Genomic DNA, 26,369 nt, shown 5'->3' on the forward strand with positions numbered 1-26,369 from the left:
TTAATCAATTATGATGCATGCTACTCCAAGAGGACAAAAAAAAAGTGATATTTTTCCTGCTTGATTATCCTAAAGAATTAAATAAGTTTCTATATTTTTGTTTAATGGATTCCTATCATATCTTAGTTTATTTAGAGTAATTTATAAATATAAATATATGTAACAAAATAACTCATTTAAGCATAGCCCTTTTTGATAACTTATCAAAGCAATCCATCTTCAATGATCCTTGTGGAATGATGATGTTACAATTCTAACTACTAGAGAGATAATACATGGTTTGGATTAAACATGTGCCAAATTTTAGTGTTGGATTCAATCAAATATCTGTATGTAATGGTATGTATCCCCATATATGTCCGTGCATATCTATTGTAATCTAATCACTATTATCCACTTTCTCATGGTTCTAAAATTTTCAAATCTCTATTTTTCCACTCGGGAAATTATGTTCAAGTTAAGATTTTACATGTGAGCAAAGGACCATGGGGTTGGACCCCATTAATCTTTCATGTGTTAAATATTTGACCCACCATGATAAACTTATCAAAGTATACAAGTTTTTATTTCTTAATTTGTTTCTTATCTTATTTTATTGGGAAAAGGCTGGGCACACCAGCTAAACTAGTGCCCAATCTGTCTTTCTCTCTCTCTCTTACACTTTAAAATGACCTCCAAGCCCCTCGTATTTGATACCTCATCCAGTGCCCTTATTGGTGTCGCCCACTAGTTTACCGCACTCTAGCGGTCTACCTAGCCCTCTTGCCAAATTCAATATGTCCTATTATTTTTAAGGGAAAAAACTGGTACGAAGTCAAGGTGCCCAACATGTATCGTCCTCTTTTGGTAAAGACTCCCTTACCCTCTGTCCAGTCCTATGATTGGTGTATGCCACTAGTTTACCAAAAATTGACTGCATGCCCAACTATCTCCCTATTTTTAATAATGATTGCAAAACTTCTTTTGTTTTATTCTATTTTTACTTCACTTTAATTCTACCTAAACAGGACCTAAGATTATCATCTAGGAGAAGTGATTCTCATCCACTAAACTTCACTAGATTTCTGAATTGTGATAGGTTCAGTTTGAATCCAAAACAAGGACATAGGCATACCTCAGTGAAATCTAGGCCCCAACCATCCTTCGGATTCTTACATGCTGCAATGGGTCGAATTTACCATCCAGAAAAACATACAGCTAGGATTTAACGACCGGAATCGGAATCGGAATCGGGATCGATCTTGGCTGTCTACTTCAATCAGGAATCAACCAAAAGTATGCCCTAGCCCTAGAGATCCAGCACAGAATTGCCAGAATAGGGACTGATCCAGACCCGGCGGATCCAATCTCAATTCTGGAAACACTGCTGCATACAACGCCTAACTACTTTTCTTAGAAACCAGATGGAGCCTAAGAAACTTGAACACACACACAGAGGGAACCATCTTGAACCGAAGCCATACAGCCAATCAAGTTGAACAGGAGGCAATATTTCTAACCAAAAAAAAAAAGAAGCTTATATTGAAAGTCACTTAATCTACATTAATTGAACCACAACAATATTGTACATGGGATTATTGTGTATCCTTAAAAGGAATGCTACAGATGCTATCAGAATCCCATTTTAACTAGCAAAAAACACAACATTCCAATTCTGCAGGCATAATGTGACAAATAAATGTGGCCTTTTCCAATCTCAAACAGCAAACTGGGTCAGTTAAAAACCACAAGCCGGCCGTGCTCAACTCCATCTTCATTTTCTACTGGATGTACTTCTGTCTACCTGGATTATATGAGGATCCACAGTTGACAGGATCTGGGGCATCGACATGCCCCCAGAAATAACAATCTCTGCATTCACAGCACAATAGAACAGGTCAAGTCCAGGTAGAACAATGGCACAACAGATTCTGTGGAAGAGTTCCATAATGACTCCAACTAATATATGGCTGACACTGAATTAAAGTGGGGCTTAGGCCAGAGGAAAGGAGGAATATTTCTGGCCCATGCTGTATAAATGGATGGCATATAGAGGAGCAGGGACCCAACAGACCACATCCAACACATATAAAGGTACTCTAGATCGATATTCTATACGACCATCAAACCTGGATAATTCGGCCACTGATCAACCACGTAGAACAACCACCTTTCTGCTTTAACAGTCAATTGCCCAGGATAAAAAATATTCCAGGTCCGACCACTAGGCTTGGGTGGTCAGATCAACCTACTGCAAGGCATGAAAATTCCGGTGCCTTGTCAGTCTTCAAAGACATTGCTGTAAGCCAGTGACCCCAAAATGTTCCAGTAAAAATTCCACAAATCAGACACTTGAGCCAAGTTTAAATGACCTTTGTGGGTACACACAACTACAAATGGATCCCAATGGCTCTGATGCAAGTCATTTGGAAAGCAGGGGCAGGAAGACACCTCCCTGTCATCCTACAGTGACTAATGAGCATTTCTCAAGAAGATAATAACAATGCCAATATCAAAAAACACATGTAATATCGAACTTACCAATTCCTTCACGAACTGACAGATTTGGTCTGATGACATCGTTGGAGTTGACGAGGAATATATCACCAAGGTAAAGATGATTAGTAGGTACGTACACACAGCACAGTTCCTCTTCTCCTGAATAATTCTGTATTGGCAGACAAAAGGTTTAGCATGTAATGACCTTAGCAGAAGAGAAATGTAAAATAGCATAACTTCAAGATGCAGTGTGCTAAATTTGGTTCAAGTCTAGGGGATGTTTGTAATGTTTATGTGGAAAGGACATGCATGGACCAATTCAAAGATCCTTCAATCCCCCTCCCTCTTTTTCAAAACATAGAATGGCTGTTGAATCCCTTTCAGGGAAGTGCCAAGAGCACAAATATCCAGATCCAATCTTTGAAGTTTGAACCATTTGATTGAGCAGAGAACCTAGAAGGATTGAACTGTGCCTAGCTCATTATGCAAGAAGGTGCAGCATGTATCCATTCAGACCTGAAGGACGAGAGTTGAAGTGATGAACCCAAATGCATATTCTCCGATGCGTGGATGTCTTATGATGGCAACTTCCTTAAAAGCTTGGGTGTTCTGATCTGTAGTAATAGGTAATGAAATCATTCAGTAATTGCAATATTAAATATTTGCAAAGAGCATGAAAAAGAAATAGATTAAGCATACCAGGTGATATAGCAGCACTAATTTGCTTAGATGCATTGTAGATGTGACGGACAAATGGCATCCGTTTGATAAACCACTCCCCGAGGCTTAGTACAGATGCCCCCAGCCAAGAGGACATGAACACCCCAACCAAGAAGATGAAAGTGATTGAAGTTACAAACCCAAGACCTGATCCATATGATAAGTCAAAATATCAAACCAACTGCATTATAACTTTTTTTATTTAAGAAATAATAACTGCATTACAAGTTAAGAATCCCCCCCCCCCCGCGGCCGGGGGTGGAAGGAGCAATATCAACACATTGCAAGAATTATAAATGGCAAATCTCTGTCAAGGATTTTCCATATTTTATAAATTTTTTTGGGTAATTCCTGTCGAGGACCTATAGGCCACTAGGATGGCAGCCAAAGAGGAGGCCAGAGGTGGCGTCCCAACTCCAAGAGGAGAGGATGACCAGGGGGGAGGGAATTACAGGATGACACATCCGATTGGGGGGAGAGTCAAACATGCAACAGGTATGGGGATTCTTTCCCTCACCCTCTCACATAACTAACACTCTCTCTCCCCCCTGACCTTGTGGGTCCCCATTGACGAAACCGATTCCCACACGCTGATTGGTGTGGTGTGGGAGATTCCCCCAACACCGACAGCGTGGGAAACCCTTGCCCATAATTTGTATAGTATATGAAATAAATCCTCAACAGACTAGACGGTTTAGCTCCATCTGTGCTCAACCATTACATAATTCACATATCTAAATAATATCTTCCAGCTATTGTAAAATGAGCAGTTCATAGTATATTACATTAAGTTGCCACATTTTGCACAAAAAGGGAGAGTCCTAGACTGGAAAAGTATACATACCAAAGATGTTGATTCCAAGTTGAGCATAGATTGGAGAGAAAAACCCATCCACAAAATGAACAAACCACCATGTAATGTAGAATGTGATCGCTATTGGGAATATGATGACACTGCAAAATCCAAACTGTTAAGAGACAGTTTCAACAAAAAAGCACAGTATGCACCACTAAATAAATAGACCAAATTGTCAACTAAATAAATTGGAACTCCCTGATCCACAACAAAACTCATTGATAAATGCTTTCCAAGATCTATGAAGGGAAAAAGCTTACCTAGTCCATCTTAAAGTTTCATTCATCAACACTAGCTATTACCAAGCACAACAGGAAGTTCACAAATCACACTAAATTAAATCCAATTAAGGGTAGCTGGTGGGAACTATTTCCTTGGAAGACTATTTTACACTGATATGAGGACAATTGGAATCTTCAAGGGCCACCACATTTCAAATAATGGCCAAAAGTACTCTGTGCCGGTGGCGCAGGCTGCGCCCAGACACATGGGGTGGGTGAAATGACCACCCTGCCCCCCTGAATGGCAGGTCCATGTGTCTGGGCGCAGGCTGCGCTGCGGCACAGAGAACATCAGCCCTTAAATAATTTATGCCAATGCTACAGTAAAATACCAAGTTCAACTAATTTTCTCTCTTCTTCAAATTATGAAAGGAGACCTGCCTATTTCATTTAAGGAAGCTACAAAAGTACAACAACCGTCATTTTGGTAAACATGTCTCCACCCTATAGCACCTGAATAGGGAATGAGTGAAACATACTATCTGTCTGACCCGCTCCATTGCCATCCCTGTTTAAGAAGCGCACTATGGTCTCCCACAACAGACACACACAAACACAGTTTCACAAGTCAATATGCAATGAAAATTTATTCTAAAAGCATACAAGAGGCTGAAACTTTCCAGCCATCCAGTGTTAATATGACAGCCCAGGCAGGATTGTTCAAACAGTTAAAACACAAAAGAGAAACTCAATAATATTACGTCCTGGAGTCATCCTCAATGACATGCCAAGGCTATTCATAAGAGTTCTCATGTCTTGTCGTGTAGTCCGAGTCTGGTATTGAACATATTAAACTAATATTTTTAGACATGATAATTATTTGAGTCTGGTATGACAGTCTGATCATCCAATTTGAAAGGTTCAGAATTGTTGGAACTTGGAACCAGTCAGTCCATCGCCAGTCAAAGGTAATGGATCTCCGACGAATTTGACAAGGACTGGAACGTTAGGGCCAAGCAACAGTCTCACAATTCGTGAAATTTCTGTTTCACACATTTTGTAATGTAACCGGGTCTAAGAGAAACGTTACATTCGTTTATGTACCCCAAAAGGAAATGATGACCTCAACTCAGTCTTATCCACAACTAAATGGGTTGGCTACATGATCTTCTTTCTCCAATCAGCTCTATTCAAAGACATGCTGGTTACTAGTCCTAAGCTATACATGACTTTACTTGCCACTTCTCCTACGGCCATTTTAGGCCTACATCTGGCTCTTTTAACTCCTCTAATCTGAATCACATCACTGCTCCTTACTGGAGCATTCAAAGGCCTCTGTTTTACATGTCCAGGCCATTTCAAACAATATTCTCTCAACTTTTCATTTATCGGAGCTACTCCTAAAGGAAACAATGCCTAACGGAGAGCAATTTCAATAGATTTAAACCAAACTCTCATGACACCATTTGATAATGATTCGGGGCCTATGTCTTCCGTCCATTGCCTCTCCAGTATTTTAAGATCCTGACACAAGCATCAACCCATGGTCCCTTCTTCAGAAATGAAAGGTCGTTGTCCTATTATTTGCTTTCAAGTAGATGAAGGGTTCTAGGACAGAACATAACCCCTCCTATCCATACAAAAACAATTCATAAATCCATTCCCTACAACTACTGATGATAGAAAGGTTTCATCTCCCAAAACCTACATAATGTAGAACTAGTTCAACAAAGAACCAACACTACAGGAGGATCAATACTCTAAGAACCAACAGCAACTTTCAGCAGAAATATCAAGCTTTCGTCTTTCAATTGCAGGTTAACTCGAAGAACAATAAATAAAAGATGAAGAATAAAACAGGAATCAAGGAAGATGGGGATAGATGGTTTGAGTCTCTCACTCGCACCTAGGCCTCTCACCTCAAGGTCTCTCACCTCACATAGGACTCTCTCCTATTCTACTGCCTCTCATAGCACCCATGGTTGACAAATCAAGGAAGAAGGGGATAGATGGTTTGAGTCTCTCACTTGCACCTAGGCCTCTCACCTCAGGGTCTCTGACCTCACATAGGACTCTCTCCTATTCTACTGCCTCTCACAGCACCCATGGTTGACGTTTTTATTTTCATTCATTCAAATCATTGGAAGGACACCCAATGGTCCATTAAATATATAGTGATAGTTGCTATTACAAGAAAGGAAATAAAGCAAAACAGAAAGTCCCTCAGAAGTCAATATTGGGACTGTACAGCAAGAAAAGTCAAAGACAACTTACCTTCCTAGCTTTTAACCAAAATAGAAAGTAAATAAAATATGTATGAGGGAGTGGTGACTAGTGGGAGGCCAGAGCAAGGAATTCCCAATTACGATTGGTTACATCAGGGATCAGTTTTAAGCCCTTATCTATTTATGCTTATCATGGACGACCTAACCAAGAGCATTCAAGACGAGGTCCCGTGGTGTATGCTCTTCGCCGATGATACCGTTTTGGTGTATGAGACCAAAGCAGGGATTAACGCCAAGTTAGAACTATGGAGATCAACCTTGGAAACAAGAGGCTTTAAGATTAGTAGAACAAAGACGGAGTATTTGATTTGTAATTTTAGTCATACTATGATGGATACTGAAATGGTACGAATTGACGAAAGAGTTACCGCAAAGCGACTATTTTAGATATCTGGAGTCAATCATAAAAGGTGACATAGAACGATGTTTCACAGAGAAATAAAGTGGGTTGGATTAAGTGGAGAGGTGCGTCCGGAGTGTTGTGTGACACTGTGACCGATTGATGCAGCTCCAAGAAGGAAGAAGAAGAAGAAGAAGAAGCCCTGAACTTAGGGCTTGAATAGGGAGCCATAGATTAGGATTATTATTTTCCATACTTGGCTTTATTTTTCTGTTTTTAGATTGAACCGGTTTAGAATTGGTTGCATCCCATTGGTTCAATTGGTCTAATTTAAGTGAAGTGTTCCTATTGGTTAATAGGTCTATATATCCTATTGGCTAATATGGAATCTTCTTTTAAATTAGTTATTTTAAGTTAGATATCTTTTTAACTTAAGTTAGTAGGGTTAAATAGATCTTTTACTGTTTGAAATTAGTTATGTTAGATTAAATCTCTTCCTTCCACGATTTTTGAAGGAAAAGACTTTAAATTGTACTAGGACTTGGCATAAAGCCATCTTATTAATATAGTAAATCGTGGAGGGCTCCCCCACATTGAAATTTGAAAAAAAAAAAATTGTTTCTGCTGCTGGCCGACTGCTGCTGCTGTTCCTGCTCCTTTATGAGTGCATCCTTGTGGATTTCAAGGTGGATAGGGTGGGTGGATGCAAGACGATCGAGAGGTTCCTTCAATGGTCAAGCTGCTGCCGGTGGATTCCAGTGGTTAGTTTGAAGTTTAAATTCTGTTTTTTTCCATTCATCCTCCCTCCCAATCATTCCCCTTTTATTTTATTTGAATCCCATCGATTCCCTTAAACCCTAGATCATCTAGGCTACATTAAACCTTCATCCATTATCAGAATTCAGTCAGATTCAGACTGCAGCCCCTTCATACCACTACCTATACTCGACCCCAAGCTGCTGCCTTATTTGTCTCTCAAACCCTAAAATCCCCCAACTCCATTAAACCCCAAAAACCCTAAAATTCCAGAATCAGTACTTCTAACCATCAAAAACCTCTCATACTTGGATTGAACCTTTCCCTCCCTACTTGGAAAATTTGATCCTAACCCTAGCCCTAATCTCAACCTAAGTTCTTAATCCCAAAACCCAAAACCCTAACCCTCGAATTTCAGAATTTTAATTTCTGTTTAAACCTATTCCAAACCTATTCCATTAGCTTCCTTTTGACCTGCACATCATTACTAAATAAAACCCTAGCTCAAATACCTAATCCTAACCCTAATTCTGCCCTAGTTTACCTATTCTCCCCATTCGAACCAGCAGTCCATTGAGATCCTGTTGCTTGGCCTCTAATAGGATCCTTATCCTATTTAGAGCTACATTATTTGGTATCAGAGCCATGGATGAACATGGCAATCCGGTGCTGCCACAACCACCCGACCCTATGGCAGCAATGTTAGAGATGTTTCAGAAATTTACTGCTGACCAGAAGACTTTGGTTGAAGATTTTAGAGCTGAACAGAGAGCTATTGCTGAGAGGCTGCAAGTAATTGAGCATAGACAACTTGTACTTAATGGGGACAGCAATGTACCCATAGAAGAAGACAGGTACCAACTCCATTCAGTGGTACAAAGGCTGCCTGACAGAGATGGGAGCCCCAGAGATGACTACAGGGGTTATAGAGATGGACACATAGGTCACAGGGACAGATTCAGAGCTGACTGAGATGATAGGGATGGTAGAGATCATTACAGAGACCGTCGGGACAGACCTAGATATGCCCGTGAACCTTCTCGGGAACACAGAGATCACCACTGAGGCTACAGAGACAGAGATAGAGAAGACCAGGACAGAGACAGAGGTCGGCAGCCTACCTTTGAGGAGTATATGAGGTCCTACTTCACTGGAAACCAGGGTACTAATCGGCGCTATACAGGCAACCAAAAGGTGAAGCTTGAGCTGAAGGAATTCGATGGTCACTCTGACCCCCAGGTATTTTATGACTGGCTTGCTGCAATAGAAGATTATTTCAACTGGTATGACCTGTCTGAAGAGGGGAAAATGAAGTTAGTCCTTGTTAAACTTGTCGGACCAGCACGTGAGTGGTGGAGAACCGCTGAAAGAGAGATGGACTTTAATGGTACTGCACCCCATACTTGGGAAGACATGAAATACGACCTGAGTAAGCAATACCTGCCAAGGCACTTCAGGTCTCAGCTACAGGATAAATTCAACTCCCTCCGCCAAGGAACCATAATTGTAACTGAGTACATGAGGCAATTCAATGCTCTTTCTTCTCGCACTGGCATTAGGGAGGAGGGCATCCAAATGCTTTCCCGGTTCAGGTTGGGTCTGTCAAGTGAGATCAACAGGATAATTGGGGTGGTTGACGTTGCAGACGTTCGAGATTGTTTTGAGAAGGCCTTGAAAGCAGAGGAGCTATTAGCTTCAAGTAAACAGCCGGGTTCTACTTCCAAGCCGACCTACATCAACACTAGTACCTCAAAACAAGGCTCCTCTATAGGCAGTACCTCTCGCCCTGCTGTTCCCCCACGTGTGGAGATGATAAGGGCAAAGCTCCTATGGGCTGAAATGACCCCTTCACTTGTTATTACTGTCAAGACAAGGGGCATATTGCTAGGGACTGCCCACACAAGAAGAAGCCTATCAATGTGGCTGAAAAGGAAGAAGTTCAAGGTGAAGACGAAGACCAAGGCGCAAATCATATTTATGCACTCCCTCCTGATGATGAATATAATGTGGCTAATTACTTTGATGATGATGATTTACGAGGTGTTCTTATGGTACTTCAAGAGGCTGCTGCCCAGCCAGAATTCCAGCCTTCTTCATCCGTCAAAGAGCTGCTGTCCGCATACAAGCTTGAACCATCCGTGGAAGATGAATTCAAGAAACTTGATCCTGATTTGGAAGACCATTTGGTGATCTCCAGCCATTCATCGGGGAAGAATGATTTCAAGACGGGGAGAGTTGATGCAGCTCCAAGAAAGAAGAAGAAGAAGAAGAAGCCCTGAACTTAGGGCTTGAATAGGGAGCCATAGATTAGGATTATTATTTTCCATACTTGGCTTTATTTTTCTGTTTTTAGATTGAACCGGTTTAGAATTGGTTGCATCCCATTGGTTCAATTGGTCTAATTTAAGTGAAGTGTTCCTATTGGTTAATAGGTCCTTATATCCTATTGGCTAATATGGAATCTTCTTTTACATTAGTTATTTTAAGTTAGATATTTTTTAACTTAAGTTGGTAGGGTTAAATAGATCTTTTACTGTTTGAAATTAGTTAAGTTAGATTAAATCTCTTCCTTCCACGATTTTTGAAGGAAAAGACTTTAAATTGTACTAGGACTTGGCATAAAGCCATCTTATTAATATAGTAAATCGTGGAGGGCTCCCCCACATTGAAATTTGAAAAAAAAAGACTGTTTCTGCTGCTGGCCGACTGCTGCTGCTGTTCCTGCTCCTTTGTGAGTGCATCCTTGTGGATTTCAAGGTGGATAGGGTGGGTGGATTCTTGCGACTCCTTGCATCGAGACGATCGAGAGGTTCCTTCAATGGTCAAGCTGCTGCCGGTGGATTCCAGTGGTTAGTTTGAAGTTTAAATTCTGTTTTTTTCCATTCATCCTCCCTCCCAATCATTCCCCTTTTATTTTATTTGAATCCCATCGATTCCCTTAAACCCTAGATCATCTAGGTTACATTAAACCTTCATCCATTATCAGAATTCAGTCAGATTCAGACTGCAGCCCCTTCATACCACTACCTATACTCAACCCCAAGCTGCTACCTTATTTGTCTCTCAAACCCTAAAATCCCCCAACTCCATTAAACCCCAAAAACCTTAAAATTCGAGAATCAGTACTTCTAACCATCAAAAACCTCTCATACTTGGATCGAACCTTTCCCTTTCTACTTGGAAAATTTGATCCTAACCCTAGCCCTAATCTCCCATTAAAAAACCCTAATCTCAACCTAAGTTCTTAATCCCAAAACCCAAAACCCTAACCCTAGAATTTCAGAATTTTAATTTCTGTTTAAACCTATTCCAAACCTATTCCATTAGCTTCCTTTTGACCTGCACATCATTACTAAATAAAACCCTAGCTCAAATACCTAATCCTAACCCTAATTCTGCTCTAGTTTACCTATTCTGCCCATTCGAACCAGCAGTCCATTGAGATCCTGTTGCTTGGCTTCTAATAGGATCCTTATCCTATTTAGAGCTACATTACCGATGTATTCCTTCAAAGCTTAAAGGAAAGTTCTATAGGACTGTAGTACTACCAACTATAATGAATGGGGTAGAATGTTGGGCACTTAAGAAGTCTCATACTGAGAAGTGTGTAGCTGAGATGAGGATATTAAGATGGATGTGTGGAAAAAACTAGGAAAGTTAAAGTAAAGAATGAACGTATTAGAACTGACTTGGGAGTTGCCCCGATCAATGACAAGCTCCGAGAGAGTCGGTTGAAATTGCATGGCCATGTTCAACAGAAGCCTACGGATGCCCCAGTAAGGAAGAGTGATATGATCCTGATTGAAGGAGCTAAAAGAGCTAGGGGCAGGCCTAAAATGAGTATAGGAGTTGTGAGGCCCTGGACATGCATAGTCTAGGTCTTGTGCCAAGTATGACCTCAAATAGGGCCTATTGGAGGGCAAGGATCCATGTAGCAGACCCCATTTAGCTGAGATTCTCCCATCTTGTTGGGCTGTGCCTATTTCCTCTTACTTTCATTTTTCAATTTTCCTTTTTATTTTTCATCTCTCATTTGTCATTTCCCATTTTCCATTGCTCACCGCATTTCCCATCTCTTCATTCCCTTTTTTTATCTAGACCTCAGTTTTCCTTTGTCTTGTTTGGATCCATGTAGCCGACCCCATTAAGTTGGGATAAGGCTGAGATTGTTGTTGTTGTAGAAAGTAAATAAAATAGCAACCTAACATAATAGAAACTCTACCCTTTTGTGATCAAAACGGAATAACATCAAAATAATAATTGATCCCCCATCAAGATCCACCAAATCTCTACCAAAAAAGGTCCACAACACTGTTCATGTAAACAGTACCACGTGCACAGTAACAAGTAAACAGTGTTCTGTGAACAGTAACATGGTCAGTGTTTGGATCCTTTCTTCTTCATGCTTCAATCTACATCACAATGCATGGCATACCAAGCCCTACATGAAAGTTAAAGCTATCCAGCTCACCTGGAATTCAAGGATAGACATCAATACAATGATTAGAGTGTTTTGCATATATGCAGTACAAGGACTTCACCTATGTCATGCAAAAGGATGCTGTGCCTGCGGCTGAACTGCATCCTTTAGGACTCCCAATGGCTATCTTTCAATCTTTTTTCCATACCATCCTATTCACAATCATTTAGCTGGGGCATGAACAGATCTAAAGATGCAACCAATTGGTATCTGCTTTCAGAGTTACAAATCCTTGATGCAGAATCCACTCAGGATTAAAGTGCTGTTATTTGTTGAATTGCTCAAATCTAAGTTCAATTTGGGAGTTAAGGTTGGTCAGAGAGATCTGCATTTGGGTTTAGAATTATACCACATTCTTAACACATAAAATGATAATGTGCAGGGCGGTCCTTCATTACAGAATATTCAATTCAAAGATTCAGATTAGATTAGGAACGGTTAATTCAGGGTTTGGAATCAATTCTTTTCTAATGCACAAAGTTACATCCTTTCCTAAAGGACCCACAACATTGTGGTGCAAAGAGAGATCTGATTCCACATGGATGCCACAAGATCCAAGCCATTTCATCTGCAACCTTTTAACCAAGTCATGATAAGCCTGGTCATGGATTTTCCACCTACCAAATACAACTACCCTGCATTGAAAACTTCTTAAAATGTTGTATCTTCTCTTTCTCATGTCCTATTTATGCATTTAAAAACTGAAGCAATGATCTGACGAGAGGTCAAAACCGGCTTGGTCTCTTGCCTATTGACAGTGTGCCAAAAGATTCCCATTACCACCTCAAATGAATATGTGTGTGGGCTCATGCATACATATGCTGATTTGACTCTTGTGACCTTCACCACTCAGAATCAACTTAGGACCACTCAAATCTGATCTGAGTTCAATACACCGCCCTACTGATTGGATAACAGCATTAGTGCAAAGGTGGTAATGGAACATTAGAAAGGACTGAACAGAACTCAACTGAAATTAAGCTTAAGAAAATAATGAATTTTACTGTCATCCAACATCAAGCAATAAGTGAGCAAAAGGAAGGCATGTGCACAGGAATTCAAACACACATTTGAACATTTGAACATACACTCACCACCCAGACATAAACTTTTTTGAAGCCCAGCTTCGAACCACTTTGCAGAAAGCCTGTACCATAACAAAGTTATTTCAATTTAATATGACACCAAAACCAGCTGACTGAATCAGAAGAAAGCACAAAGAGTCTGCAGAAGATTAATAAGCAAGAGTATATATATTCTGGTCTGGCTGTCCACATAACGAAGCCTTGGTCGGTGTCTACTTCTGCAACATGGTAGATCGGACTGGGCTGAAATTTTGTGGACGGGTAGTAGACCCCAAGGTGCCAACCAGGGAAACTTTTGCAAAAAATTAGAGGGTTCGATATTCTACCAATATGCAGAAGACCATTGAGATTAGAAATGGTAGAAAGCAATTCCTAGATATTTGCATGGAACTGAAAGAATGGGTTGCATACCCACTTTGGAGATGCAGGGTGTAAGCCAATTAAGAAAGCACAGAAGGATTTTAACAGGAAAAAAAAAAGCTCTAGAACTGGAGAAATGGGAAATAAAATCCTAACTAAAAAATGATAAATAAAAATCAAAGGGAAGGTATGGAGCGACCAGCTTTTAGATTTTCATACAAAATGCTCCATCCTCATCAGAAGTTGGAGGCATTCAAAGCTATCACATTAATTCCTGTTCACCCATCCAAGCTATCAAAGGCCATATTTTCCTTTGAAGCAAACATCTCCAAATATTTTTAGCCTTCAGATTGTCCTTCTGGATCTCTATACTTTCATGACTTCACCCCCAATTAGTAGATTTTTCATTGCACATTAAATCAGGAAAAAACAATATATGTTATTTGTTTGTTACTACAATACTACTACTCTTTCCTTTATATTTCCTCATCTCCCAACTTATCCATTCAATATATACACTTTTGAGATATATGTTATTTGTTTATTTTACAACAATATACTCTTAAAAACAATATTTTTTTACGGTACCAATTAATTTTAATTAAACCTAAGATGAAGAAAAAGCTACATCTATAATTAGAGTTCAAGATTGCTAGCTTCTGGTGAATCTTTTTGTCCAGCTGCAACTCATCTCAGCCTTATCCCAACTACATGGGTTGGCTACATGGATCCTTTTTCTCCAATTAGCACTGTTCAAAGCCAAACTTATTAAAAGCTATGCATGTCTTTCCTCAGCCTTCTGTCCAGCTGCAAACCTACTAATTAAGTGTGCAGAATACGAATCATCTATCTGAACTTCATGATGGGAACAAGTTCAAAAAGCTTGAAAAAAATTGATGGCAGTCAAACACAACAACAACTCAGCCTTATCCCAACTAAATGGGGTTGGCTACATGGATCCTTGCCCTCCAATCAGTTCTATGCGAGGTCATACTTGATACAAGGACTAAGCTATGCATGTCTTTCCTCACCACTTCTCCTAAAGGTCATTTTAGGTCTGCCCCTGGCTCTTTTAGTTCCTTCAATCTGAATGAAATCACTCCTCCGTACTGGGGCAACCAAAGGCCTCCGTTGAACATGGCCATGACACCTCAAACAACTTCTCGTAGCTTATCATGTATTGAAGCTACTCCCAAATCAGCTCTAATATTATCATTCCTTACTTTATCCTTCCTAGTTTTGCCACTCATCCATCTCAACATTCTCATCTTTGCTACACTTAATTTATCTATATGATGCTTCTTAACTACCCAACATTCTGCACCATACATCATAGCCGATCATATGACTCTGTTGGTTCCCACTTTCAGCCAAGGGTAGGCAAAGAAACATGGCCACGTGGCTGAAACGTGAGAGGGGTGGCTGAGATAAAAGTGCATAATAGTTGGTTATTGGAAAGGGGCCCACCACACTAGGAAGCAATCTGAAAAGTACGAGATGCAATAGCTGGAATTACCTCACGAAGGGCTCATGTGCAAAATCAGGGACACGTGGCACTGGAACAAGGGGATTGTAGATACATGGGTGCGGCGGTTATGGAAACTACCAAATGGGAGCCTTTATGGGATCCATCTATAAAAGGCAGAAGTCTCCATTGAAGAGAGGACACCACAATCAACAACACAACACTCTATTATCTTTATTCTTTTTTTTTATCTTTCAAGATGTAGTCTTTCATCTTTCCTTGTAATTTTTGCTAGAGTTGGCTTCCAGCCACCAATGCCTCATTGGCTCGTGTTTCAAGGGGCATTCAAGTAGGTCTTGCTTGGAGAATAACTCCAACAATCTTGTCTTTTGGCCCGTGTTTCAGAAGGCAACCATCATCATCAAGTCGCAAACTTCATCAGTCCGTGGCTTGCAGAATTGTGAAAGCTTCATCAATTCCGTTTTTGGGAGATGCTTGGAGAACAACTCCAGCAATCTTGTCTTTTGGCCCGTGTTTCAGAAGACGACCATTAACATCAAGTTGCAAGCTCCATCAATCCATGGCTGGCAGAGTTGTGGAAGCTTCATTGAATCCGTTTTTGGGAGATTATGCGATTTGGTCGTAGAATAGTTATAGCGTAAATACCAAGTTGTAAACCTCATTAATGTCGGATTTCACAAGTTGTACCGACTCCAATCGGATACAGACTGCAAGTAAGCAACTTTGATTTTCAATCTTCTTTCTTTACTTCGTCCATCGCAATTTTCTTTCACCCAAAAGACCTTAGAGCTACTCAGGCACGGAAAGATCCCCTTTTCGTCCTGGTTAGAAGTCAGAGCAGGCCGTTTTCGGCCTCTTAGAACAGGCCGTTTCGCCAGTTAGAACAAGCCGTTTCGGCCTGGCTAAGCAGGTCGTTTCATCTTAGAACAGGCCGTTTCGTCCTGGTCGAAAGTTGGAACAGGCCGTTTCCAGTTCCGTTTAGGCCATCGCGATTTTGCTTTCTGGAGTCCCACCAGGCGTGCCAAAATGTGTTGGTGGAAAATCCAACACCTACACACAGAGGCACAACACACGTGGTGGAGGTAACGCGGGCGTGCCAAAGCCTTTGACGCAGGTCCAAACGGAACTGGAAACGGCCTGTTCCAACTTTCGACCAGGACGAAACGGCTTGTTCTAAATGACTAAACGGCCTGTTCTAAGATGAAACGGCCTACTAAGCCAGGCCAAAACGGCCTGTTCTAACTTCCAGCCAAGGCGAAACGGCCTGTTCTGACTTCTAACCAAGACAAAAATGGGATCTTTCTGTGCCTGAGTAGCTCTAAGGTCTTTTGGGTGAAAGAAAATTGCGATGGACAAAGCAAAGGAAGAAGATTGAAAATCAAAGTTGCTTACTTGCAGTATGTATCCGATTGGAGTCGGTACAACTTGTGAAATCCGACATTGATGAGGTTTACAACTTGGTATTTACACTACAACTATTCTACGACCAAATCGCATAATCTCCCAAAAACGAATTCGATGAAGCTTCCACAACTCTGCCAGCCATGGATTAATGGAGCTTGCAACTTGATGTTAATGGTCGTCTTCTGAAACACGGGCCAAAAAACAAGATTGCTGGAGTTGTTCTCCAAGCATCTCCCAAAAACGGATTTGATGAAGCTTCCACAATTCTACAAGCCACAGACTGATGAAGTTTGCAACTTGATGATGATGGTTGCCTTCTGAAACACGGGCCAAAAGACAAGATTGCTGGAGTTATTCTCCAAGCAAGACCTACTTGAATGCCCCCTGAAACACGAGCCAATGAGGCATTGGTGACTGGAAGCCAACTTCAGCAAAAATTACAAGGAAAGATGAAAGACTACATCTGGAAGTTAAAAAAAAAAGGAATAAAGATAATAGAGTGTTGTATTGTTGATTGTGGTGTCCTCTCTTCAATGGAGACTTCTGCCTTTTATAGATGGATCCCATAAAGGCTCCCATTTGGTAGTTGCCATAACCGCCGCACCCATGTATCTACAATCCCCTTGTTCCAGTGCCACATGTCCCTGATTTTGCACATGACCCCTTCATGAAGTAATTCCAGCTATTGCATCTCCTATTTTCAGATTGCTTCCTAGTGTGGTGGGCCCCTTTCCAATAACCAACTACTATGCACTTTTATCTCAGCCGCCCCTCACGTTTCAACCACGTGGCCATGTTTCTTGGCCTACCCTTGGCTAAAAGTGGGGACCAACAGACTCCTATAAAATTTTCCTTATTTTTAAAGGAATACACTGATCACACAGCACTCCGGATGCACCTCTCCAGTTCAACCATCCTATTTTAATTCTCTGTGAAACATCATCCTCTATATCACCTTCTTTATCTATGATTGAACTCAGATACCTAAAATAATCACTTTGCGGAATCTCCCTCTCCTCAATTTTCACCACCTCATTATCTATCCTAGTGTAACCAAAGTTACACACAATATACTATGTGATGTAGATCCTAGCCTCCTCGAATTGAAGAAGCCACCCTAAAACTAGGGTTTTAGTAGGAGCCTTAGCTTAGTTTCTTTCTATACTTAGTTTTTATTTTGTGTTTTTAATTGAACCGGTTTTAAATTGGTTGCATCCAATTGGTTCAATTGGTTTAGTTTAAGTGATTACTTGTGATTGGCTTGGTAGGATCTTATATCCTATTGGCTGATGAAGAATCCTAGTAGCTTTAAGTGTTTTAAAGTGTGTTTAAGTCAATAGGGGTAATTAGGTCTTTCTCTTTAATGTCTTTTAAGTTGTTTTAAATTAGAACCCTCCAACAATTCTAAAGGAGGAGTTAGAGTTGTATTATGTTTGGCCTATGGCCTTATTATTAATAAGAGATCGTGGGCAAGCTCCCCCACCAAGTTTAATATTTTTTTAAAATCGTTTCCTGCTGTTAGCCATTGCTGCTGCTATTTCTCTCTTCAGAGAACTGTCTTGTGAGTCATATCAAGGGTTAGGGCTGGTGGACTCCGGCGACTCTTTGCATCTTGTAGATCGGGAGGTCCTTTTTCTTCTACAAGCTGTTCCTACTTGCTGTTTTCAGATCCCCTGCAAAACAAGTTCGTTCTTTAAATTTCCTGCAACTACCTTGCTGCTTCTCATCTTCTAACCTAGACCTACACCCTCCACATCGATTCCCATAACCCTAGTTTCATCTATAATTATTACAGCCCTATTCCCTCATCAGTTTACACTCAAAATCTAACCACAGATCCATCACAGCAGACCCTCCACTCGAATGCCATCTCAGCCCCAACTTACAACTCTAAACCCTAATCCCCTCATCCCTCTAAAACCCCAAAACCCTAGGATTCCCAAATCAGTCACTTCTGTCCATCAGTTCCCCTCCATATGCTGATCAAATGTTCTTCCCCCTCACTGGAACACTCGACCAGAACCTGATCCCAAACTTCCATATTAAAACCCTGGTTTCAGCCTAGATCCTAAAACCCGAAACCCTAAACCTAAATTTCTGGAATTTTAATTTCTTATTCAAACCTAATTAAACCTATACCATTAGCTTCTTAAAAACCTGCATATCCTTACTACATAAAACCCTAACTCAAACTCCTAGTTTTAACCCTAATTTTGCCCTATTTAGCCTAAGCTGTCCCAAACCAGCAGCCTTGTTAAGTGATCCTAGTACCCTGGCTCCTAGTGGGACTTGTCCTACCTAGGACTACATTACTATGCCTTCGTTCTACTTATCTTAAAACCTTTTGATTCCAAGGTTGATAGCATTCAAATGGTAGAGGAAATAACTACCATGGCAAAGTGCTTGATCTTCAATGTAGAGCCATCTCTGGATGTCGATGCAGTCTGTAGATCCTGATTTTTCTAGCACCAACCTTCATTGCTCCTTGTACCGTTAATTGTAGAGCCTTTGGCTCAGCTTCTGTTGGATTGCCTGTTACACCATTTATCATATATTGCAATGAACTTGTTAGTATTGGACTATTGGTTGATCGAATTGCACCCCAACCTCAATATTTTGTGGTAGGGTCATAACTTCCATCAATGTCAATATAGTATTCAGTGTCTTCAGCATGGCATTCTAAGCTCTCCTTGGCCTTGTGCTTGGGCCTTCCAAATTATGAATTTGATCTTGTCTACATGCTCAGAGTTCTGGCATAGGGAAGTGAGGGTTTTCAGTCACTCTTAAGAATCAACAACAACAACTCAGACTTATCCCAACTAAATGGGTTGACCACATGGATCCTTACCTTCCAATCAGCTCTATTTGAGGTCATACTTGATACAAGGCCTAAGTTGTGCATGTTTTTCCTCACCACTTCTCCTAGAGTCATTTTAGGTCTGTGCCTGGCTCTTGTAGCTCCTTCAATCTGAATCAAATCACTCCTCTATATTAGAGCATCCAGAGGCCTTCATTGAACATGGCCATGCCACCTCAAGCGACTTTCTCGTAGCTTATCATGTTTCGGAGCTACTCCCAAATCAATTCTAACATGATCATTCCTTACTTTATCCTTGCTAGTTTTGCCACTCATCCATCTCAACATCCTCATCTCAGCTACACTAAGTTTATCTATATATGCTACATAAGTGCCCAACATCCCATGTCATGCATCGTAGCAGCCTAGCAGGTCGTATGACTGTCCCATAAAATTTTTCTTTAAGTTTTAAAAGAATATGTCGATCACACAACACTCCGGATGCATCTCTCCACTTCATCCATCCTATTTTAGTTCTCTTTCTATGTCACCTTCTTTATTTATGATTGGGCTACACCTAAAATAATCACTTTGCAGAATCTCCCTCTTATCAATTTTCACCAACTCAGTATCCGTCCTAGTGCAACTAAAGTTACACACCATACACCCCGTCTTCGTTCTACTTATCCTAAAACCTTTTGATTCCAAGGTTGATCTCCATAACTTTAACTTGCAATTAATCCCTGCTTTTCTCATTTCACCAAAACAATATCATGAACAAAAAACCTACACCAAGGAACCTCATCTTGAATGTCTATGGTTAAATCATCCATGATAAGTGCAAACAAAGAAGGGCTTAAAGTTGATCCTTGATGTAACCCACTTGTAAATGGGAATTCACTACCTTGACCCCCCCCCCAACAATTCTTACACAAGTCACCACACCATCATACATATCTTTAATTATATCCACATATTTACTTGAAGCACTTATCTTCTGTAATACTTGCCAGATTTACTCTCTAGGGGACTTTAGCATAAGCTTCTTCTAGGTCAATAAAGACCATATGGAGATACTTCTTGCAATCTCTAAATCTTTCCATGAGTCTCCTAAGTAAATAGCTTCTATAGTGGATCTTCTTGGCATAGAACCAAATTGGTTCTCTGTAATAGTAGTTTCTCGTCTCAGATGAGTTTCAATAATTCATTCCCATAATTTCATAGTATGATGCAGTAGTTTTATGGCTCTATAGTTGTTACATCTCTAAATATCACCTTTATTTTTTATAAATTGGAACCACAACGCTTCTCCTCCATTCATCTGGCACTTGTGCTCATAATCTTATTAAACAACTTGGTTAACCAAGATAAACCACAGATTCCTAAGCCCTTCACACTTTTATTGGGACCCCATCTGGACCTAGTGCCTTTCCTACTTACATCCTCCTTAAAACTTCTTTTACTTCAGGCACCCTAATTTTTCGTATATATCTACGACATGTGGTGCCTTAGTGGATGATGCAGTCTTCCGAGACACTATTACTCGAAACGTCTTCGTTTAGTAGATTGTATAAATAATCTTTCCATCACTTCTTAATGTCTTCATACCTTATTAGTACTTTACCATCTTCACTTTTAACTATCTAACATGGTCGCAATCTCTTCTCATCCTTTCCCTCATTTTAGCCATCTTATAGATAGCTTTTTCCCCTTCCTTTGTGCTCAAATAGTTATAAAGATCTTCATATTTCTTCCCCCTTGCTTTTCCCACAATCTTCTTAGCTTCATTTCTAGCAAATTATAACTTTTTAAATCCTCTAAATCCTTAGTTGCTTGCCATGTCTTAAAACTACCTTTCTTAGTCTTAATGGTTGCTTGAACGTCATCATCCCACCACCAAGTCTCCGTAACAGAAAGACATTTTCCTTTCAATTTTCCTAGGATATCTTTAGCAACCTTCTTAATACAAGTAGTCATCTCGTTCCACGTTGTATTAGTATCTCCATCAAATTCCCACCTTCATTGTTTGACAACGTTATCAGCAAATGATTTCAAAGAATCTCTTTTTAAGCTCCACCACCTTATCCTAGGGCAAATAAGCTCACCTTTCTTACGATTCGGCGTAATGAGAGATATATCCATTACCACAAATCTATGTTGTGTGGTTAGGCTCTAACATGGTATAAACTTACAGCCCTTGCATAACAACCTATCAAACATTCTAGTTAGAAAGAAATCTATTTGGCTTCTATGACAAAACCTAAAACTGAAATCCCCTCTTCATTCCTCTCTCCAAAACCAAATCCTCCATGTATACCTTCATAGCTTCTACGGTCTCTCCCAACATGTCCATTCAAATCAACCCCTAAAATAATATTTTCTCCTTGAGTAAAACCTTGCACTAATCCATCCATGTGTTTCCAAAATTGTAACTTACTACTTTCATCAAATCCTACTTGGGGTGCGTATAGGCTAAACTGCTAATTATATTGACAATCTTACTTGGGATGCGTAACTTACTACTTTCCTATGCATCCAAGTGCCTTGGAAGCCTTGTTGGTGTCACCTTGCGTCCAGGCCCCCTCAAGCGCCTTGGATCGCATAGAAGTCGTGACAACTATGCTCGATTTCCAAGCGAATGAGGTGCTCACTTGATAACACGGATTTAGATATCGATACATATCGGTATCAACGTTGACTGATACCGATACAAGAGAGGTCTTAGCTCTTATTGGAATGGATGGACGACCCAGCCAGTATATGCAGAAGCAAAGCATGAGTAACATCATTAGTAGATACAGTTATTGATCCATCGCCAGTGACATAAGAAGCATATCTTGTTACAAGTGAAGATCTAGATTGAGTGCTTAAAGCAGATCCAGTCGATCTGGCTTAGTACCGGCATCATCAATAGCTTATCCATCACTGTCTTGTCCAACATTCCTTCCAGGTCAGTAGCCAATTGCGGCACTAGTGGGATTATTTCCAATATAGATATCGGGATCTATTGGAAGAATCAACGTAAGTATGTGCATATGTTGTATAAAAGAAAAAAACCAAGTAACCCTTTTTTAGTGTTTCAAAGTAATTGGTTGAGCCATTCACAAATGATCCAAGGAGTTCTAGGAAAACTTCTTCGGATTTGGAAAAGTAGTAGTAGAGACCAGCCACACCGGGGAATCACACTAATTGAAAGGAAAAGGAGGGCTCCAATCCATTGCGATTTGGTTCCTTGTTGTGGAGAGATCTCTACCATAATACAGGGAGGGACGGGGTCCCAGTGGGAATGGGAGAGCCTTCGCTAGTGCTTTGGATGAGCACAAGCTCACCCTATACCGTAAACTAAAACCTTGCTTGATAAGTCACGTGGATGATATGTCTAAGAAGGTGAATAAATCTCCACTGACAGTAGCCTTTCTCCCTAACCCAGCGGATGATGCTAGCCGCATTCCCCTCCCCCATAATATTCAAAACGCCAACCCAGCCTCCACTGTAGAGAATGTAACTCCACCCTAGCTGAATCACACCACCTATTGGGCCTGAGTATGCTAATAACTACTGTCATGCATCATTCTAGCTAACTCATCCAACAACCAACCAGATTTCACAAAGGACATCCATCAAAGTTTATCCTGCATTTTCCATCATATCTTCCTTGACAAGGAGAACCAAGGAGAGAGTTGAAATGGTAATTTTGGGCACCGCTTGGCCTTCAATCTTAACAACTGATTCTTCACTATAATGTCTGACTAAACATCATTACATATATTTGTTCTTAATCCAAGTTCAGAAAAATGTTGGCTACTAAACACCCCTCCAGGCCTCCATGGTTATCATTCTGCATTTACCATCTCCAATGAAGCAAGACTTTTTTTTGGGGGGGGGGGGGGGGACATGGGACATCTTCTCATATGACAAGTAATTCACATGACTAGTGTGACAATGATACATAATTAACATTGATTATCAGGATAGACCCACTTCTCCCCCCCTATTTTTTTTATGACAGATCATTATCTACTAGGTAACAGTTACACAAGCAAGGATGTCAGAATCTGACGTGGCAGTTGCTGTGGAAATAATATGGGACTAATGCTTTGGAATTCAACCCTGTTGGTTCCTATGGAAGAAGAGGAACCGATGGATGTTTATACGTACATCCCAGCCGGTGGAGTAAAACATTTGGAAAGCTTTTAGACTTCTTTTTTTTATTTCCCTCAAGTCCTCCATCCTGAAGGAGTTCCAAGGCCTATCTTCTCAGGTTATCGAATGGAAGAGTAGCATTAGGAACAACTCTAATCTTGTATAGCATAATCTTTGTAGACTTGTTTATGGGCCATAGCTCAGCACCCATGTACAGCTTAAATCTAGTCTTTGCCCTTGGTTTCATCTTCATCTACTTATATCCAAGAAAACTAAGTAACAACAAATAGCACATTCACTTGACCATTTTACTCTTATGATAATCCTTTTTGCATGTCTAGAATGTAGATATCACATGCTTCAGTCAATCCAACTCAGAATAGTACTTTCCATAATTACTGATATGAATAAATGATATATGATATAAAGCTGTGTAATACCTTTCCAACCTCCCACACCTTGTAACTCAGCCCTTGATGGAGCTATAATTCATCAGACGATAACATGCTTGATTAGACTAGCCTAAACTCAAATAATCCTTGGCTGAACTACTTGGAGTCGGCTTCCAGAACCGCACTCCGCAGTCCCACCCTATATAAACCATATTAATATATTATCATCATGAACAGGCATCTCATCGTCACCACTTAAAACCCAAGTTATTATTGGCCTTCTACTTGTCATTTCTCACTTCATCGGAACCATTTCTCCTTCTCTCACCGTTATCGCCAAATAAGTATACTTAAGACTAAGAGTCTTGATTATCCTAAAATTTTCCTTAATTACTTAATTGGAGCTAAATTACTGAACTGTGACAAATGCTATTAATCTTAATCCATCCACAATAAAAACAAGTGAATTGCTCTTTTCCTTTCAGATTTTTTTTGGAAGGGGAGGGAGAGCATCCTTGAGCAGAACAACAAAGGGATAGATAGAACCACAGACCAAAAATTATAAAGAAAATTTAAAAAAGAAAGTGGAGAACCCTTCCACTAACAAATCTGAAATATGGAACCCTTAAAAAGTAAGAAATATAAAACTGAATTAAGAAAAAGGGATCTTGTTGACGTAACAAAAGGACTTAGGTCATTCACCAAGCCTCTAAAACCAAACATGAGATAGTGGAGAGAAGTTCGGATGAGGAATCGATTAAAACAAGCAATAGGCTCCTTCAGAAGCTCTTTTTCTTTTCCAATTTTATAAGAAACGATTAAAACAAGTAAGAGGTTCTTTCAGAAAGCCATTCGAAACGGCGGGGGGGGGGACCTGGAGCGAAAACGCGCCACCAGAAACTCACTGAGACAAAACAAACCACACAGGAACAAAAGGGAAAACAGATAGAGAGTAAAGGGGTTGACCTCTCTACCGGAGTGATGAGACGAAGCAGCAGATGAAGAAGAGGGTTTAGAAGAAGCATCTTCGTCGGCAGAGTCAGCTACAGGTATGAGAAGCTCTCGATCTCTGCTCGCCATTACAGTCGACGATTTGTCATCTCCCATCACCATTCACCGCCAATTTGCTTCTAAACGGCACCTTTCCGTTCCAGCGTATCTCACACCACCAAACACTCTTGACTGTTTTTTCCTTCTTTGCTTCTCCCCCTTTCCTTTCTTTCCTTCCTTTCCCCATCTACTATACAGTTCAATTAATGGGTTTAACTTTTTATCACCGCGTTGGTGACATTTCATTTTGTAACCATGTATTAACTAGATGAGAAGAAATTTGTGGATGTGGTGATGACTACAGTCCCTAGGGGCAAGGGTGTCAATTAAAATCGAAATTAAACATAAGAGTGTATGAAATTACCATCCTATCCCCCGTGAAATAAAAAAATCCAATCTATATTGATACCCTTGCATGTTCTCACATTGGCCCCCAAATTGGTGCAGAGGCAATGCAACCAGGCAGTGACCTCTTATCCCAAAAAACACCTAGTTTGCTTTGTTTCGGAAAGTGCAAATTCATTTAGTTCAATGTCAATTTAAGACTAAAAATCATCAATTACCCGTATAAATTGAACTTAGACCGAGTTTTCGGTAAGATTTCATTTGATTCAATCAAGTCGATCTATTTTTTGACACTTCAATCACATGTTAAGTTTTAAATTTTAGCCCAAAAGTTATTAGCATGTGAAATAATTTAATTTTTCTACCAAAAAAAATAATAATTTAATTTAAAATTAAAATTTGACATGTGGTTAATTCAGACCATTTTCTAGATACCGCAACAATTAAAATTTTCACATCACCATTCTACATGATACAATGAAAACCATGGTTAATATGTATGTGTCACCATCTCAGTGACAACAAGATTTTTCCTTTCAATTATTTTGTGTGCGTGAATTATGTATTAAGTAATTGGTGTCGGATCAGTCTCGATTGATTTGTATCAGTATCAGTGAGGTCGATACCGATTCCTCGACTGATCCCGTATCGATAGATCAATATGGATTAAGAGTAAAAAAATAATAGCAAATCCATTCGATACGATACTGATTACTAGATCCATAGTGAGATTTGGGAATAGATTAATGTAAAGACATGTGAGGGACACAGATAACGGATTATTATTCAACCTCATTAATTATTTAATCATATAATAACCCTTTTCTCCCTCTAAATTCCAACCGTAGGATCATTCCCTTAGACCCCACATAGCACTGTCTACGGATTCAACGCATAAGTGACAACAAATTAAGACCAGTCGTTGGTTGGTTGTTACTGTATGTCAAGGTTCCACAAATAACCCTTGGATTGGTATTTTCTATAACCATTGTCTAGTGCTAGGTGGAGATGTCGACACTTGACGACAGCTCGGACATTCAATAGTGTCGAACTCGGGAAAATAAAAAAATAAAAAAAATCAAGCTCAGATCGTTGGATGTCTGAGCTGCCAAAGTGTCGACATCTCTACCTAGCATTGCCGCATTGCACGCTTTTAGAAATTAGAGAAAAT

At 40.1% G+C, this 26,369-nt stretch overlaps 1 protein-coding gene across 2 annotated transcripts; it reads right to left on the reverse strand.

Annotated features, from left to right (window-relative positions):
* Positions 1 to 1,520: 1,520 nt before the first annotated feature.
* On the reverse strand, positions 1,521 to 25,024 carry LOC122656482 (protein CONTINUOUS VASCULAR RING 1-like). Of its 2 annotated transcripts, XM_043851023.1 has the most exons (8): positions 24,770 to 25,024; positions 13,231 to 13,283; positions 4,043 to 4,152; positions 3,178 to 3,345; positions 2,995 to 3,092; positions 2,521 to 2,647; positions 1,749 to 1,851; positions 1,521 to 1,704 (listed from the first exon to the last, which is right to left on the reverse strand). In XM_043851023.1, exons 1-7 carry the CDS (start codon positions 24,914 to 24,916, stop codon positions 1,754 to 1,756), a joined length of 801 nt encoding a protein of 266 aa, XP_043706958.1. In that variant the 5' UTR covers positions 24,917 to 25,024; the 3' UTR covers positions 1,521 to 1,704; positions 1,749 to 1,753. The 2 variants fall into 2 exon arrangements, with proteins under 2 accessions (XP_043706958.1, XP_043706955.1); XM_043851020.1 differs by having other exon boundaries at positions 1,521 to 1,851; positions 24,770 to 25,021.
* Positions 25,025 to 26,369: the final 1,345 nt, after the last annotated feature.

This window comes from Telopea speciosissima, chromosome 3 (assembly GCF_018873765.1).
Source record: "Telopea speciosissima isolate NSW1024214 ecotype Mountain lineage chromosome 3, Tspe_v1, whole genome shotgun sequence".
Classification (NCBI taxonomy): domain Eukaryota; kingdom Viridiplantae; phylum Streptophyta; class Magnoliopsida; order Proteales; family Proteaceae; genus Telopea; species Telopea speciosissima.

What these genes read in the sequence shown, in the direction of transcription:
- LOC122656482 (XM_043851023.1), bottom strand. Translation starts at nt 24,916, where the DNA reads ATGGTGATGGGAGATGACAAATCGTCGACTGTAATGGCGAGCAGAGAT. An exon ending in ACTTGGAATCAACATCTTTG is followed by an intron (nt 3,346 to 4,042) that starts GTATGTATACTT and finishes CATATGGATCAG; the next exon opens with GTCTTGGGTTTGTAACTTCA. An exon ending in GTCAGTTCGTGAAGGAATTG is followed by an intron (nt 1,852 to 2,520) that starts GTAAGTTCGATA and finishes CTGTGAATGCAG; the next exon opens with AGATTGTTATTTCTGGGGGC.